Source organism: Mirounga leonina, unplaced genomic scaffold, assembly GCF_011800145.1.
Source record: "Mirounga leonina isolate KUSES-001 unplaced genomic scaffold, KU_Mleo_1.0 Mir_150, whole genome shotgun sequence".
Taxonomy (NCBI): domain Eukaryota; kingdom Metazoa; phylum Chordata; class Mammalia; order Carnivora; family Phocidae; genus Mirounga; species Mirounga leonina.
Window position 1 is genome coordinate 12,120,135 of NW_023270374.1, and position 17,451 is coordinate 12,137,585.

The 17,451-nt window shown below is 41.0% G+C and overlaps 1 protein-coding gene across 1 annotated transcript in view; it reads right to left on the reverse strand.

The window, feature by feature from the left end:
* Window positions 1-409: 409 nt before the first annotated feature.
* Window positions 410-17,451, reverse strand: part of SPTLC3 (serine palmitoyltransferase long chain base subunit 3) — a 147,370-nt gene continuing 130,328 nt past the window's right edge. Inside the window, exons 10-12 of the mRNA XM_035005830.1 lie at window positions 9,343-9,478; window positions 4,828-4,957; window positions 410-1,510 (exon numbers count right to left, since the gene is read on the reverse strand). Coding sequence (XP_034861721.1) covers window positions 1,397-1,510; window positions 4,828-4,957; window positions 9,343-9,478 — 380 coding nt within the window. The 3' untranslated portion in view covers window positions 410-1,396. The remainder of the gene's footprint in view (window positions 1,511-4,827; window positions 4,958-9,342; window positions 9,479-17,451) is intronic.

The following is a 17,451-nucleotide window of genomic DNA, read 5'->3' on the forward strand; positions in this document are numbered from 1 at the left end:
TTGTTTATACTGTCATTTGATGGAGTGGAATGTTCTGTAACTCATTCGAACTATTACAGAAGCTTTGCTAAAAGGTCACCACTGCTCTTTAGAGTTTCCAAATCTGGGAACCATCTGGGAGCTTGTTAAAGATAAAGTTTTCCACTGGCTTTTTCCATACCAACTAGAACCAATTAGCAAAAAGGTACTATTCCAGATAAGTTTGTGTTCACATTTAGAAAGAGAGAGAGACAGGCAGTCAGACAGAACAGAGGCAGAGAGATAGAGAGAGACAGAGAGAACTCAAGGAAATTACAGTTCGTTGCTCAATAGTGTACAAGCCCACTTTACACCAAAATCGGATTACATGTGCCAGCAGACGGTAAGGACTATTTAATAGGCCTGAACAGGGGTGTCAGTCTTAAAAAAGTTAAATAGAATTTGCTTTTTAATGTCGTTTTTGAATTAATACATTCAAGTATAGTCTTGAGAGCCAACTCTAAAGGAAACTGCATCTCACCAATTACCCAAATTTTAATAGGAAAATGACAACTCATTCCTTAAAGTAATAAGGGTTATGTATGCAAACTAAACATTCACTCCACATGGCACCAACAGCCTTCCAGTTGTTATAACATTACAGTTTGAGTCTAGGCCTACAATTGGCTTGTGTTTGCTTTCTGCCCCCTTCCTTATGAAACAAAAGTCTTGACTTTTCCAAACCTCAAAAGCTCAGCTGTAAAACCGTAGGAGACCAGGAAGAGGAAAAGGAAAGTTTCCTTCAAAGATGTCTGGAGTTACTGGCTGGCCAGTCCCTCTCTCTCCCTCCAAACATTAACTATGGCTTTTGACACTTGTCCTTGGAAAAAGTCCAAATGTGGCAAATGGTAGAAGCAACATTTCTTTACTCTCCTGCCTGGAGCTCCCCATGATACAGATGAGTTCTAGCTGGGCCATTCATGGGTGAAACAAGGTCAGCTACTGCCCACCACCTTTGCTCATGTCTGCGGATGAAATAAGTACACACATAGGGAGATCTACTGAATTAAAAATCAAAGCCCTCTCCTTTGGTTGGAATGCCTGAAAGAGTCTGGACCAAAGAGTCTGCACAGTAGCAGCTAAAACACAGGCTCATTGCCATTAAAAATGTTCTAGGAAGTGTGTGCGTGTGTGTGTGTGTGTGTATTTGTAGCAGGATATTTGGGAGAGGAGAAAGTTAAAATCTGGAACCATATTTTTGTCTCTGCAGTCCCGAGCTGGAGATATTAAAAACACAACCTTTCCTTCAGTTCAATTAAGCTGGTTTGGAAACCAAAATTGTCCTTAGAAAGGGGGAAGAAATCCATTTATATTCCTTTTGAGGCAAAACGGGGGTCTTTCGAGCAAAGTCTTTAGGTGCAATTCAGGACCAGGAAACTTAATCTTCCAGTTCAAAGCTTGTCTCGTCGTAGAGTTCGGGGCGTGTTGACTTCCTGTGCCGAGAGTATTTCAGTTGCAGAAGATCGCCCATTTCATCCAGGTTTTCCAAAACCTGCAAAGAGATTGCGTTCCATCAGTTATTCTTTAAACTCCTAAGCCCCGCAGAGATACAATCTTCTTTTGCCAACTTCTTTGATTTTAAAGAAGAGGAGAAAGATCCAAATCATTAAGGTGTGGCTTATAAACCAGCCCTAGAGGAATGTTAGATTCTACTTAATTTTATTTCATATTCTTTAATAGTCTACCCCACATCATGAGTATTTAATTTGTTTTTGGGGTGTGAGGAGAGGAATAAAAGCATCTGACCAATGCTTACCCTTTCAGACTTTATTTTAAAGTTTAATGACATATATATAACCTTGTGGAAGAAAGAGGTAAGTTTGCAAATTACATTTGGGTTTATGTACAGCATAATGACACAGCAAATCAACCTGGCCAGGGGTAAAATGGAACATTGCAGGAGCTGGTTAGTGTCCTCTTCTCTCTCCCATACTGCCCCACCCGCAGCTTTTAAACACTCATCTCTATGTTCCATGGAATCACAGGACTTAAAACCACAAAGGACAGAGAACTCATCTGTTTCAGTTCTCTCAATTCAGGCAGATAAATGTATCCCCAATTTTCCAAAGAAACAACGGAGATGCAGAATAGACAAGATGTAATTTTCCCATCTAGTGTACCACTAATCTTATGGTACTGGGCATGTCTTTTTAGCTTTTTTAGGCCTGTCTTGACCTGTCAAATGAGGCGGACGATATTAGGATCTAATGATTTGAAAAAGGTGAGGATGTTTGTTAATTCTGGAATGAATGACTAGTGGAGCTTATGGGCTTTCCTCTTTGGGGAAGTCTTTCAAACTGGCATCAAGTTCGATATCCACCAACATATGAAGAGTCATTTATTTCTGGGTGGTAGCATTATGGGTGGTTAAAATGTTCTTTTTACTTCAATGTACTTCCTAAATTTTTACATCAAATCTAAGCACTAAGACAAAGTAACAAAAGTTATATTTGAAATGACATCAAACCAAGATAGTGTCTATTGCTCTTGGCTGAAGTGGGGATGGAGTAGCTCAGAGTGGGGCATCTGCACACTTGGGGGAGATGAGAGACAATTCATGGAAAGTGTGGGAGAACATAGGATTTCTAGTTATTTTAATCTCAGTCTTTTTAACTTCCATTTTTGTGTCTGCTATAAAATGTGCATAATATACTGGCAGTGCATAAATAACTTATAAGTGGATTTATGTTGAAGCCCACTGATCAGATGAGCACACCTGTACTCAAAAAAGGTAGGCATGAATTACAGAAGAAGCATCTTAGTAAGAGGGAACTGGGAAGGGCTTCTTCCATTTTACCCCTGGCCAGGTTGATTTGCTGTGTCATTTAGACTTCTGCTCTAGATGACTCTAAGGAAGCAGGGACCAGTCTGGGTTGATGCTGTTTTGAGCGGGAGAAGTTCAGTGATTGGCTCTATGCAGAATTCTTATGTGGCAGGTGGGATGACTGAGGTGAGGTCATTGGTAAAGGAGAAGCTGTCACTCATGTTAGAAGAAGGAAATTCTAAGCCATTTTGTGTTTGTAGAGTGACCTCATCTCTGCTTTGTTCCAAACATGGTCATAGAAGGGGCTTATTTAGTATGTATTTTCTGTGAGTGTTATATTCATTTAACTACCTCAATGTCCGGGCTGTTCAAAGGTCATTTTTCACTTTCCCTTATGTGCATATTAAGGAATATGCTCACAATTTTTTTTATTGATATAGGTGCCTGATTTCAAAAGTTTAGAGGCATCTGTCTAGATGATGTCTCAGTGCTCCTTCCAAACCAGGTATTCAATAGGAATTAAGAACTTTCGAAGAGAATCCCAAGGTCTGATGTCTCCAGAATTAGGTATCCATGAATACCTCAATGCTGTTGGGGGTCACAAAAAATACAAATCACCCACTGCTGTCCACCCATTCCTCTCATCTCTGGGAGCATGCTCCCCGGTCATGTCCTTTCCTCTCCCATGCCTACTGCCTCTCTCTCATTACTTTTTCCTCTCTTAATGTGTAAACATGCTCAAGTCTTTCAAGGGATTTATAAACGTTTTTTTTTTTCTTGCTTTTGTAGTGAAACTTGGCTTTTTCTATTTAAAAGAAACAATTTGTTAAAATTAATTACTAGAAATATATACTCATTTTGGAGAACCTGGACAACATAAAAAGTTCTAAAGAACAATAACAACGGAGTTCACCCATCATGTCAAAACCTAGAGTTAGCTCAATTATTAGTGTGTCATGCAAGAAATTGTTATTATGTATGCACTCTGTAGTGGACACTGGTTTAAGTCCTAAGAATGTCATGGTGAAGCAGAAGGACATGGACACTGTGTGTGTATAATTTATTATTTAAGCTCAAAGTATTCACTTTTTTATTCTTTGTAGAACTGTCTCCTAGTGTCTGTATATATACATACAAATGTGTACATACATAATATACATGCACACATAACAATCCATAATACATGTTATATGTGCATGTATATTACACATATACACATAATTCATTCCCATCTTCATATAGAATAACTCATTCATATATAATGAGTGACTTCATATAATCCCATATATAATTCCTACCTTCATGTTCCACAGTTATCTATATTTCTTTTCCAAGATGAATTTATTCTGTCTGGTATTATCACTAGTTGCTTATTTATTAGTATCTCCTCTTAGAGTTTTTGCTCCAGGGTTTTGCACAATAGTAGACACTTAACGTGTTTGCTAAATTGCTTTGACACTAGGAGACAGTTCCATCGACCCCAAACTGATTGAGATGGCTTAGTTTTCTGCTCTCGCTCATTCACATAAAGATCAAAACCAAAGGACAGTGAAATGTGGTTATGAAATCATTAAAAGTCAGTGTGGGTCTGGATGATATGATGGACCTGTCTTTGTCATTGCTTTGCCAACATGTTGCTTAGTTGTGTCATATTTTCTTATGAGGGGTTTGGTGGCTCTGAAAAGTGTCAGGTTGCGGGCGGTTCATGCTGAAATAGCATGTCAGATTAGCTTTTGCATTTAAGATCAAGTAAATGGCACAACATGTGGCTACTCAGCCAGTCTTTTTTATGAAACCAAAATACTGCCTTGAGTCAAATCTTCACTAAACTCATTTTTCTTTTCTATCCCCTGAGTTGATCACATTGTTGGGCATTGTTGGCATACCCGTTTTTTTGCAGTGAGTTTTATGAGTGTTGGTTTTCTAAACCATCAAGAGAACCATCAAGAGAAATTTAGAGAAATTTAGAGCAAGCTCAATAAAAGAATGTGCCCACAATGCAAGGTGCCAGCACTGATGGTTCTGTTGCCCTGTGGGGTACTCACCGTGTCTAGCATCTCCCGGGTATGTGCCGCTGAAACACAAAACCGAGCCCGAGCTTCTGCGAGGGGAGTAGCTGGAAATCCAACGACCACCACCCCAATTTTTCTGTTTAATAGATGCCTTGCAAAAGCCCTATGGGAAGGGTAAAGAGAAGGTTAGCTGAGAGGTGACAAAATTACATGGCAAGAAAAGGAATACGGCTAATTGACATTTCTTATAACAATAAATAGAAGATGATTGAAATTACTAAACTTCTGTTACATGCAATTGACAAGGAAATGAGGCAAGAGGGGGAAATGAGGCAAGAGGGATGCAGGGAAAGAAATGGGTACACAGAGAGGCTGGTTGGTAGATGCAGCCTATAGTATGTAGGTCATAACTACAAAGCTTTCTGACACAGGGTGTAAACTTTCTCAGCTGTGATTCCTTCCCATTATCTGCTTCTAGACACTTTCTTTTTCAAGCTAATCTCAGTAACGATTCTAGAATATCGATCTCTAAAAAGTCTGTAGATTTTTTGTGCTAAGACCCAAAGTCAGACAAAAAAGCATGTGCCCCTAACTGAATCTTTCCCCACTTTGTGCTCTGTTGTTCTCTGCAGGAAACCTTGCTTACTAAATGTCTCTGCCCACAAGCAAGGTAAATGCCTCAGATCTGTTCTCATCATTAAGAGGATTCTGGTGTCCTTTTTTTAGGCTGGAAGCTGACAGCACCACAGAAACCTTCCAGTCATAACTCAGGAAGAATTCTTGAACTAGACGTGGAGAGCTAGCTTGTTCGTTTATTCATTCTTCTTGCCATGGAGCTGTCTGCCTTTTTGGTTGCCTCATGCAGAATGCATGCTATCAAATGAAGTGATGGAGATTGCAAGATCTACTGAACACACAACCTCTCTGGCCCTGTGGCCCAGGAAAGGCAAGATTTGCCTTTGATTTGGTTGAGGAAGATTAACAAGGAGATGAAGCTTTCTGAGAAAGCTTGAAAAACAGAGGCTGTTATTTCTCTTTCTTGTTCACCCTATGGAAGGCTGCCCATGGAACTACACAGGATGAGAGCTCATAATTATCTGAGAAACAAGGCAAGTGCTTTTATTGCTAGAATACAAGCCACCTGACCCATGATCTCAGGCTAGTTTTCAGGACTCCCCAAAGACCATTTTCACTGTCTGCATGTTTCTCTTTGTACCAGAGGAAGTGAGTTTTGCCAAAGAATGTAGAGCAAAATATATGACTGTTGATTCATTAGGCTAATCTGAGGCCTCCCTGGAGCACTTTTGGGCTTAAAATTTACACTACTAAACCTGGCCTCCTTCAGTTAATGTCTGATTGTCCTGAACATTTTATACAATGAGCCTCTGGGTTTGTACTCGCCAAAACAAATGAGAGCCAGTGTGAGCTGACAGAAGCTAGACTACGTGGATAATAATAATAAAACATTAGCACTGCATATATGCAGCATCACTGCATCCTGTATCCCACCATCCTACAAGTGTCTGACGAGACCCATGGAAGGAAAATGTCAACTCTGCACCAGAGAGTAAATACAATATATTCTTGATTATTCAAGTGAATGTTTTATGGGTGAAATCACATGATATTGGACATCGTAGAAGATTCCTGTGGTAGGGTTGCAATGAAACTTTGCTCAAAAGGATACCTGGCTGGAGATCATATTTTCATTCTGCAGTAGGTGAACATGTGGAGAAATCACAGTACTTTAATACAATCAAAGGGTTGAAAATGAGCAAATGAAAGAAGTGCTCATATGCTGGCTTATACAATTAACTCCTTGTCTCAAAAGCTTTTCTCCATATAAACTTTCCATTGAAGAAATATCTGAGAAGAAAACAAAGCCAGGTGGCAGGGAAGCTCTTGGCAGCAACTCCTGCCAATAAGAGATGACATTACCTTTTGTAACTGACCTATTCTAAGTTTCCTTAGAAAACTCAAGCAATTAGAGTGTTTTTTTCCCCATTTGTAGTGACTGAGGCCTTTTGATTCACCAAAGATGACACTGAGAGTTAAACTTATACTTTGTGTTTGCTTTAATGAGATGTGGATATCCCCCCCTGTGGACTAAAGCTTCAGAGGCCATGCTATGCACTGAAAAGAGCTCTGGTATAGGAGGCAAATGGAACTGGCTTTTAATTCTGGGCTCTACTGCTTGTACAACCTGAGTGACCCTTAGAAAGTAGTCTAACTTTTGTGGGTCTTGGTGCCCTTATTTATAAACTAGGGCCAAGCATCCACCCTTGGTGGGTGATCGCTGGATCTGACAGTCTTACTTAGCATAGAATCAGCATTCAGCCACATCAGATCCTCCTTAAATACCATCTTCACTGGAAGGCACTAGATGGTTTGACATATCATCCAGGGTTCAATATGGCATATTTGATTCACACAATAGCAGGACCTCCACCTACTATTTTCCTGGAAGTTCTATTTTTATTAATGCAACCAAAGGTTGCAGTAACTATTTTGGAGAGCCATGCAACCATGGTGATCAAATCCTGCACTCAGTCGAAACTAATAATAATAATCATTGCACTAGTAGAAGTCCTAGTAGTAGTAATAATAACCACCACTGATAAAGTGCTGATAGTACACCAAGTACTATATTAAGTGCCTTATATACTACTAATAATAACAGCTCCCACCTAGTGGCTCCTATATAAGAGACAACATGCTTTATGCCGACAGACCTCATCTTGTTTAATTGAAACAATTATGAAATAAGTACTATTACATCCTATTTTAAGAATGAGAAAACTGGGGCTTCAGAAAGTTGGGCAACTTGTCCAAGATCCCCCAGCTAGCAAGAGGCAGAGTCAAATTCTTCTTCATTCCACACTCCTCACTACACCAAGGAGCACAGTTTTTACAAATAACACCCTCTGATTTCATTTTTCACATTAGCTGTTGTCCACAGAAGTACTCCCTCTCTCTTTCTGTTATTGCAAAATTCAATTCCTGAATTTAAATGCATTTGCTTTAACACTTCATGGACTCTTCTCAGGGCATGGATTCATGTTAAAATTCTATTTCCAGCCTTCACCAGCAAAGTCAGAACTATATGGCATGCTCCCTAGGACCACCCTCCAGCATTGTGCACTTTAGACTCTCAAAAATAAAACACATTTATTTTGGTGTCTTCCTTTGAGCTAATGATAACATATTAGAGAGACGTGTGCTAAGTGTGGAATCTTTCTTCCACAACATACCATTTTGCTAACCATTCTGAATAAACGTAGGTTTTCTTTTGTGCCTTCTGAAATTGGATGGTAAAGGGTTTGGGATCATATGCTACTTTGAGTCCCTGTTGCCATTCCTCCCTGTGGTAAGTACCAAGCAGTATCCTGTGGGACTTTTCTGTAGCTCACTATCCTCTTGACCACTCCATGCACTGTTAGCCTAACCCAGATCTGTGAACAAAGGGCCCACTGGCGGTAATGGTGTGGCAAGTGAAAGAACTCACGTGTGTGTTTTAACTGCTTGTTATTTTGCTGTGGTGAAATGATAGAAGAGTGTATGCTGAAGAATTAACACAGTCCTATCCACCGTGAGTTCTCAACTGATAGCCCCGGAATCTCTTCTCTTACTTAAAATACTCTACCAATCTATTCAGACTCTTAAAGAGTCAAACAGAAATTTCCAACAATGGGATTATGTTGTAGGAGAGTTAGGACATCTAGAATCTTATAAATATATGTTGACTATTACTTTCCACCATGCACATGGTCAGACACCCAAATAAATATTTTATATTTAGAAAGGACTTTAATTAACTTCCTTTTAATAACAGAAGTAGTTAGTCTGTGGCAGGTTGGAGAATGGTTCATGTATAAAATTGTCTATGCCATATTGAGAAAAAGTCATTTTTTCTCTTTATGCAGTTGTTCTCATGCTCAATTTCAGAGTTGCAATCAATGGGAAACAACTCCATGTAGATTTATAGGAGAGGCATTAAAATTTGGTGTTAAGAGCATGAGCCTAAGTTTGGGTTTGCCTCTTGATATTCTCTTGATTTCACTACTGCTCGACTTGTATGACTTTAGGCAAACTATTTAATTGTCCTCAGCCTCAGTTTCCCCCACACTTGAAATAAGGCTGCCTTCTTCTGAGGATGGGCATGAAAGGTGAGTGGAAAAAGCACAGAGCCTGGTAATGTTGTTTTCAAATGTTGGGAGAGATGGTCTCCAGAAGTTCTCCCTGAAAAAGACTGTGGGGCAGAAGGAGGCAAGGATCATCCCTAATTTACAGGTGAGGCCTAGGGGGTGACACCCAAATTCACAGGGCTTGAAAGTGGTGGACACTTGAATCTCTTCTTAGAAGACCTCTTTGCTGATGGGCTGGCAGTTGGCTTCCAAGAAGCTGTACAAGTGAATTCTGAACTCAGCACCCCATTCCAAGCACATAAGCAATGCCCATGCTGAAAGAGCCTCATAGAGTCAGAAGCACTGTCTTAGTCAGATCACCTTGGGGCTCCGGTGTTATTCTGAGAGCCTGTTGAATACTCACGCTACTTTAGCAGGCATGTAAAGGAGCAGGGGAATGACTGGAGACTCCTCATTGCCATAGATAATGAATCCCATTTCATTCAGTCTCTGTCTGAAGTATCTTGTGTTTTTTGCAAGTTGCCGTACTCTCTGCAACCCTGAAAGAAGACAGGCATGAAATCTATCAATTTCCACCAGGAAGAGAGAAGCAAAGGTCAGATTGACTTGGCAAGCATTCTTAAGTCTTTCTGCAGGCCTGCATCATTAGCTGGGAGGGGGTCAAAATAAGGCAGGGAAATATCTCTTGGTGAGTAGGTGTGGGTACTGATGCCTGAGAGCTGTCTTTAGTCTGGAAGTCAGGATCCGGGGTGGGAAGGAGCTGTTAGGTTCTGCTAGCAACTAGAGGCAGGCTAACATGTGGGGTGGGCAGAGAGTGTGTCTAGCAAGAAGAAAAGAGATGAGCTATCATTTACTAGGTACCTACTGTGTATGGACTCTGTGCTAAGTGCTTTAAAGACATTAACTCAGGGGAAGGGAATGTGACAAGATGTGACACAGACACAGACACACACACACCACACCACTTGTTGGTAGATGCTTTTCAACCAAGCTGAGCTGGCCCATTAAGTTGCTTCTCATCCAAGTCTCTAATCAAAGAGCACTTCACCTAACCTGAGCTTGAAGGGGTAGCACATCCCTGAACAAAGATAGGTCCAGCTGAGACCAGAACTGTTTTGTGAGGCATTTGGTAGTGGTAGAGTAATAGAGGGAGAGGAATAGAGGGAAAGGAAGAAGGGGACCTCTGTTTTCCCCATGTACCAAAAATGACAGCATGGGCTCCAAACAGAAGGTCAAGGAAGGTATATGTGTCCATTTCCAGGTTATTGGTACTTCAGCTCAAAAGCTTAGCTTCTGTCCTCCATGTGTGTCCCAGGGGGAGGTCACACATATGAGATGGCAAAGGGAATTAAAGAGTGGAAAGAGTTCTGAAGAAATCTCTCTACTCCATTACTGCCTCCAATGAGGCAAGTGAGCAAATCAGCCAAAACCAGAGTGTGTGTGCTTGATACAGAAGATTGAACAGAATTGGATATTTAAGTCCCCTAGAAATCAGTCCAACATTTGCATCTGATGCAAAGTGGCTGTTGAGCAGGAACAGCTGCTACAGCTAACACCGTTATGGTTGGTTGGGTGTCTATTCAAACTGATCAGAGTTCTTGCTTTACTGGTTTTTCAATATTCTGAACATCACTCCTGGGTGTCTGTAACTCTGCAGATGGAAAATGGGTTAAAATGTCAGTAAACATGTCAATCATGGTTCTCCAGTTCCTTCTTGGAGAAATGGCTCAGATTGTGTCTTGACACACAGGTTGAGCAGTGGACATTTCCTGCTCAACATCCTTCCTCCAGGGGCCCATGATGTTCAGTTGGCCCTGACTTTCCTCTTTGCTACAAGGATATCATATGACCAAGGCCTAGCCAATTGGAATACTCCATCACCCTGATTATTAGTTCAATGATGAAATACAACCTGGGCCTATCAGAGTCTTTCAGATCTGCTGAAGAAGTGTATGAATGAGTTCATCCTAAGCTACATGTTTGTCATCATATGGAGGAAACCTGCTTGAGAATGATGTTGACTCAGAAAGCCAAGGTACAATGACGGCATCATTGTAACCCTCGGGCCTAGCCATGCCTAAGTGAGTCTGTCCTTTGGACTGTCTGTTGTGTGAACCAATACATTTCTTTTTCTTAAGCTATTTGAATTTATACAACCTATAACCAAATGTGTTCTGAGTAATACAGGTGGCCACTTATTGTATGGGGTTACTTCTAAAGGACAATAATAATATCAACAACAACAGTAATTGTAGCTCACAAATACATAATGTTACCACTGTTATAAGCACTTGACATTTAATAATTTATTTAGTCCTCACAACAACTGTATTGAACTAGATGCTATAATCTCACGTTACACATGAAGAGAAGCCAAATAACTCACCCAAGTTCACAGAGTTGGTAGGTAGCAGAGCCAGAATTTGAACCCAGGTAATTGGGTTCTAGAATCTGTGCTGTTAACCTCTACATTATGCCCAAGAGTAGCAATGGGTGATGTCTACCTAGATAATGGATGATAGCCAACTCTTCACTAAGCTCAATAAAATACACTCTTCCAGCTATTATGATCATTGTTATACCAAGTTTTTCTAGTAGAGGCAGTTCAGAAGTTGAGGGCTGAGCAAGCTTTCAGTAGCCTCATGTTGTGAGAAAGGGGATAGGACATCAGGGACTAGAGTCTGAGGTCTGCCACAGGGTAGGACTGGTGAACTCCCTTCACTTTGAGTGGGGAGCCTGAAGGGTTACTCCTGAGAAGTAAGGGTGAACCAGAAGTAGACAGGCTCCCAAAGGGCACATTCTTTATCCAATCATCTGACATTTTTCACTAGGCTTTATCACTCCCAAAATAGTTCAGATCTTCTTCTGAGAGTTTTTCTTTGCTTGCCAGGCCCAAATCTACTTGACTTCTCTGACATTTTAAATGTGTTAACAATATATGCAAAGGAATGGAAATTTAGTTGAGTGGAACACCAACCAAGAAGGAGGGTGTTGAATTGTCCCTGCTTGTTTTCTGTTTCTATCCTTCACTCAACTCCAGTTCTCAAGGAAGTCTCCTCTCTGACTCTGCCAGCAGACTGTGATAGAGAAAGCATCGGGTTATTGTAATTCCACCATGCTGGCCATAGCTAATGGATGCAAAACACTCTTGATTGAAGGCCAGTCCACTTGGGTGTTGGCCAGAGAGTCATGACTTGTCTATCATGGGAACTTCACCAAAGAGATAATAAATATGAATTAAACCAATAAAAACCTCTTGCTGGTAGAGTGTCAATGTGAAAAATTTAGAGAAAGCCAACAATTGGTATTAAGACTAGAAACTGAAGGACATAGAAAAGCTTATTATCAGAATCTATAAGACATGGGAAACCACTGGTCAGTGGCAGCGATGATAAACCATATAGAAGAGAAGCGGGCAGTGCAAAGTTAGTCAGTAGCAACTGGAAGAGAAGAAATAGAAACAGGGAAGAGCATATAGTCAGTCTAGTAGGCAGACAGATATGACATCTAAAAATGCATGGAAAATTGCAACTCTTATGAGTGCTGTAAAGAATGCTATGTGGTGTTATGAGAACCCACATTAGAGAGATTGGACCAAATCTGAGGAAGTCAATACATGATGAGTGAGTTGAGATTGGAAGGATATAACCATGTTAACAGGCAAAAAACTAGAGGGGAGCATTTCAGGTACAGGAAACAGGTGCAACGGTCCAGTGGTTTGTAGAAGAAAAGAGTGGTTGAGAACCAGGTAGGATGTGGTTAAGTGTTGGGCAAGTTAAGGCTGGAGTGATGGGTAGATTTTCTAAAAAAAAAAAAGAGGACAGGGATTGAAGAATCCAACATTTAGTGGTTGGGAAGAGAATGAACTTAAAAGGGAGACAAAGAGAGCAATCAGGGTGGGAGAAGACAAATCAGGAGATGAAATACTTTTTACTCATTTTATCAACATGGTAGTCATTGATAACCTTTACTTTTGGGGTCCCTGGTTGGGACTTTGGTTTTCAAGAAACAGGTAGCTGCAAATATGGTTTATTTTAATTCATATATGCTTTTATTTTCCCACTCATCTCCTTCAAAAAGGAAAAGATAAGCCTTCAACCCTGAAATTCCAGATTTGCAACATGAATACAAGTAAGGGATTGGGAGAGGTGTAGAACCATTTGTATACATTTTGCTTTGTAGTATGCTGAAGTGTTCCTTGGAAACTTGTATGTGTATAGAAAGCAACCTCTTTGAAGGCCAGAACTAGAAATGAAGAGGAGAATATTTGTCTTCATTTAAAAGAAAATTTCATCTCTACATGGAAACTGTGTATTTAGGGAGGTGAGAGCATAAGGAGTAGGGGGAGATTGTGGAAGAAGAAGGGAAAGAAAAAGAAGGACTGGGTAAGACTTGTTTTAAAGAAGGTGATTTAAATGAAGTCACAGATATACATCCCAGTCACTAAAATGTATTCCATATGGCCTGTCGCCTTGTATGTTTAGCTCTTTTGTTGATCATTAGCTGCACAATGAAGAGATGACTTCATCAGGCTGGGTCTGATGATTCCTAAATGATCCCCCTCAAAGACTAGAAGGATTTCCTGGCCTGGAAGTGCATGAATGACTTAAATTGCTTTTCCCAGTGGCATTATCTTTGCGCTTGCCCATAATGACTCATCTATCATTGGGCTGCCCAACTACTTAATTGGCCCCGTCTGTCCCCTTTGCCTTGATTAGCCCAAGTAACTGGATCATCAGCTAATGTCATCACTTTACTGCTTCTAGATCCTTTGGAGAGTTGACCAAATAGATCAGAATATTGATCCCAAGGGTAGCTAACTCTTAAGAATTGCCCTGTCTTTTCTATCTTTGAATCATTTAACACAGCATGGCTGACAAGCCATTATGATACACTTTGTGGTCACCATGTTTTCTCATATAGATCACTATTAATGCCTTTGAGGTCCTTTGTGTTGGCCAAGATACAGCTCCTTTCAATTACTCTATTGCTCACTCTTTGAAATTGGAAACATTCTACTCTTGTAGGGCCTGGGGGCAGAGAGGAATTTATACATATAAAATGCTACTCATCTAGGCAGGATGTGGGTGATTTTATTAATTATGGTGTGCTTTGAGATCCTTGTTTGAAGAGTGCTTTGTAAGAATAGGAGGAATTTTTAGCACTTGTCTTTTTGTACAGGGATGGCCATGCCAGGGTGGCGTGGAGATTGGGCATTGCAGTCACATTCCCTACCTAACACTCAAAGTCTCTAATTCAACCATTTCTGGTTCTTCTTTCACACATCATGCAGAAGACAGGGAAGGTCTCTGTTCAGATAGTTAAGTAAATGAGCTGATCTCTTCTGTAGGGTTCTGGAGAGTTTATATGTTTATTTTGCTATATTCTGGGTTCTCTGAAAAAGGAAGAGGCTTTGGAGTTAAATGGACTAAAAAAACTGAACTCCATCTGGACAATATAAGGCCTTAAAAACCTCAGTTTTACCTGTAAAATACAGATAAATAAGCTCATCACCCAGAAAGTTTGGTGGAAATAAAGGGGTTAATGCAGAAACATGATTTGTATGTACCTGGCATGCAGTAGGTATTTGGAAGTCTAATTATATTTTTTTCCCATAGGACAGTAGTTCCTAGCAACCTCAATGGCACTTCAGAATCATCTGGATAGCTTGGCAAAATCCCATGCCCAGACTGCAACCCAGACCAATTGAATCAGTATTAAATCGATATAAATCTGGATGGGACCAGGCATGAATTTTGGTTTCTACAGGTTATAGCCATGGAGACTCAGATGTCTCAGAAATAGCCGCCATTGCCAGTCGAAGCCCAAAGCCATCCACGTCTGTGTTAAGTACCTGACTGTGTTGGCTATGACTTATTTCTTAGTTGGATGTGGAAAATAAAAGATGAGCGTATGTCCTGGCCTCTTGTTTGACACGATTACCTCCCAGCAGTTAATCAGTGCTTGGGTGCTTGGAGAGTACGTTTTGTGGGGGTGACCTGTTTTCCTGACAGCTATCTGCTCCAAAGTGCTCATTCGACTTCAGATCAACCCAACTGTCAACCTCGGCCCTCTCATGAGGCTGGATAGAAATCCAGCTGACCTGTACATTGCTGTTCTACCCATTCAGATTTCTAGCTCTGCCAGCTTGAGAGATGGGCTAGGTTAACAGAGGCCACAAATACTTTAACCTTCTCTCCAATGCTGTTAAAACAAAAACAGCTGGGGCAGGGGAAGGAAAACAAATAAAACACAAAGCATCCCACTACAAAGCTTTGCAGTCCCCTAATAAAAACAATCGTCTGTGGCGTTTCCAAAAATATGCTTGGGACAACTCAATCTCCAGAGGGCTAGAAGGCACTGCAGACAGTGGAGACTCCCGGAATGACCTGTCAAAAGCTAAAGAAGGAAAATTTGTTGTCTGCTAAACCATCGGCATGCAAAAAAACAGAGAGGCATTTCCCTCTGAAAGACTAAGTGAAAGAGGCTGATTTCATGAGCTTGGGAGCCAACACAGGTGCCACTCTCTATTTTCTGCAGATTTTGCAAGCTTACTTGGTAACAGAGGAAACATGAATGTGCCCAGATGCCACAGAGTGACTTATTTTTATTATTTCCCAGGTTTAAAAATGCACTAAAGAAATACATGCTGCTATCCCTCCCTAAATTATTTAGCACACCTCCATGATGGTCGGAATACAGATTGGACAACCTCAAACATGCTCTTAGGCAGCACTGCTTGGAAAATGTCCTTTTTTTTTTTTTTTAAAGAGATGGGAATAGTCTCTCCATAAAACATCTCTTACAATTTAAGAAGTCAGTCTTTCTAAAAATATCACATTGATATTAAAGAATACCTGAATGGTCTGAGAATGCCCCATCTCCTTGCCTCTTGCCCCTTTGTCCATTTGCTTATGGCTTCTTCCCCTGGCATGGCGGGGCAGGGGGGTGGTGGTGGGACTGGGGAGGGACCTTGGAATAAAGTGTCAATGTGACAGCAGGAACCCAGCAGTCTGTTATTTTAAGCTCTGGACACAAGACAGGACATTTTGTTTGCAACACACTTAGGGGCAGAGTGATCTCAGCAAAGATCAAGAGGCTACAGAGCAGCAAGAATCATAAGAATCACATTAGCAGTGACAAGCTTCCCAGTGGGATGGAGAAAACTGTTTGGAGTGGTTTGTTGAGAGGAACACACATTTTTATCAGGCACTGAAGCTCTCCCTTTTGATGTCTGGATTCCAAGGTTACAGCATGTTTTATAGTCACATACACATGTTCCAATGACTCTTCAGGCCACTTAGTCATACCCCCGGGGAATGCACGCAGGAGCAGGGAGGCTGGACATCAAGGGTGGACAGATGTCTGCACAACCTAATTTCAAGGACCCCAGGCGGCTGCCACTGCCTGCACCTCCCTACCCACTGCTCCACAAGGAGTTTCATCCACAAGGAGAGGTGTGAATGGACAGGTCTTGCATACCTATTATGAGCCAGAAACTGTGTTTTGGGGCCCTCTTCACAGATACAGAAACTGAGGCTGGGAGATCATTAATGCATTACCCAGCTGACCCGGAAACTGGCCATACCTCCCCATCTAATCCAAGTCTGCTCTTTGGAGAGAAGCTGGTAAACTCATTTCTGATGAGGTGTGAATTCCATGATTCATGGATTCACATGTTTTACAAATGAAAAGCACTCACTATGTTCAGGAGCCGGACCAGCTGCGAAGGTGAAGTAGAAGATGAGAACATTCTGAGGCTGTTTGGAAAGAAATGATCTAATGGAAGACAGGGCAGGTAGCAAATAATATACAATTGAGTGCAAGAGCCTCAAGAAAGATCTAGACAGAGTTGGCAGGCTTTTCACATAGTGGTGCTTCCTGAATCCTTACAGAATGAATGATAAGATTTAATGTTAATTTGCACTTAAATAGAGAGCAGTGTCTTAGCAAGTCATGAATTGTGGAATTTTACACATTAAATGGGGTAATTTGGGAGGCTAGGGGTTTTCTGGGAACTTTGTAAATCAGTGATTCTTAAGCAGAGGAACACACCAGAGTCTCCTGGGAATATTTCTTTTTCTGGAATACATACAATAACCCCCCCCCCCCCACCATAGAGATTCTGCTCCAGACAGACTGCTGGTGTAACTGTGTTGTGCACCAGTTAAGAATCATTGCTTGAATGGAATATTATGCAGCCATCAAAAGGAATGAGATCTTGCCATTTGCAATGACGTGGATGGAACTGGAGGGTATTATGTTGAGTGAAATAAGTCAAACAGAGAAAGACATATATCATATGATCTCACTGATATGAGGAATTCTTAATTGCAGGAAACAAACTGAGGGTTGCTGGAGTGGGGGGTGGGGTGGGAGGGATGGGGTGACTGGGTGATAGACACTGGGGAGCGTATGTGCTCTGGTAAGCGCTGTGAATTGTGCAAGACTGTTGAATCTCAGATCTATACCTCTGAAACAAATAATGCAATATATGTTAAGAAAAAAAAGA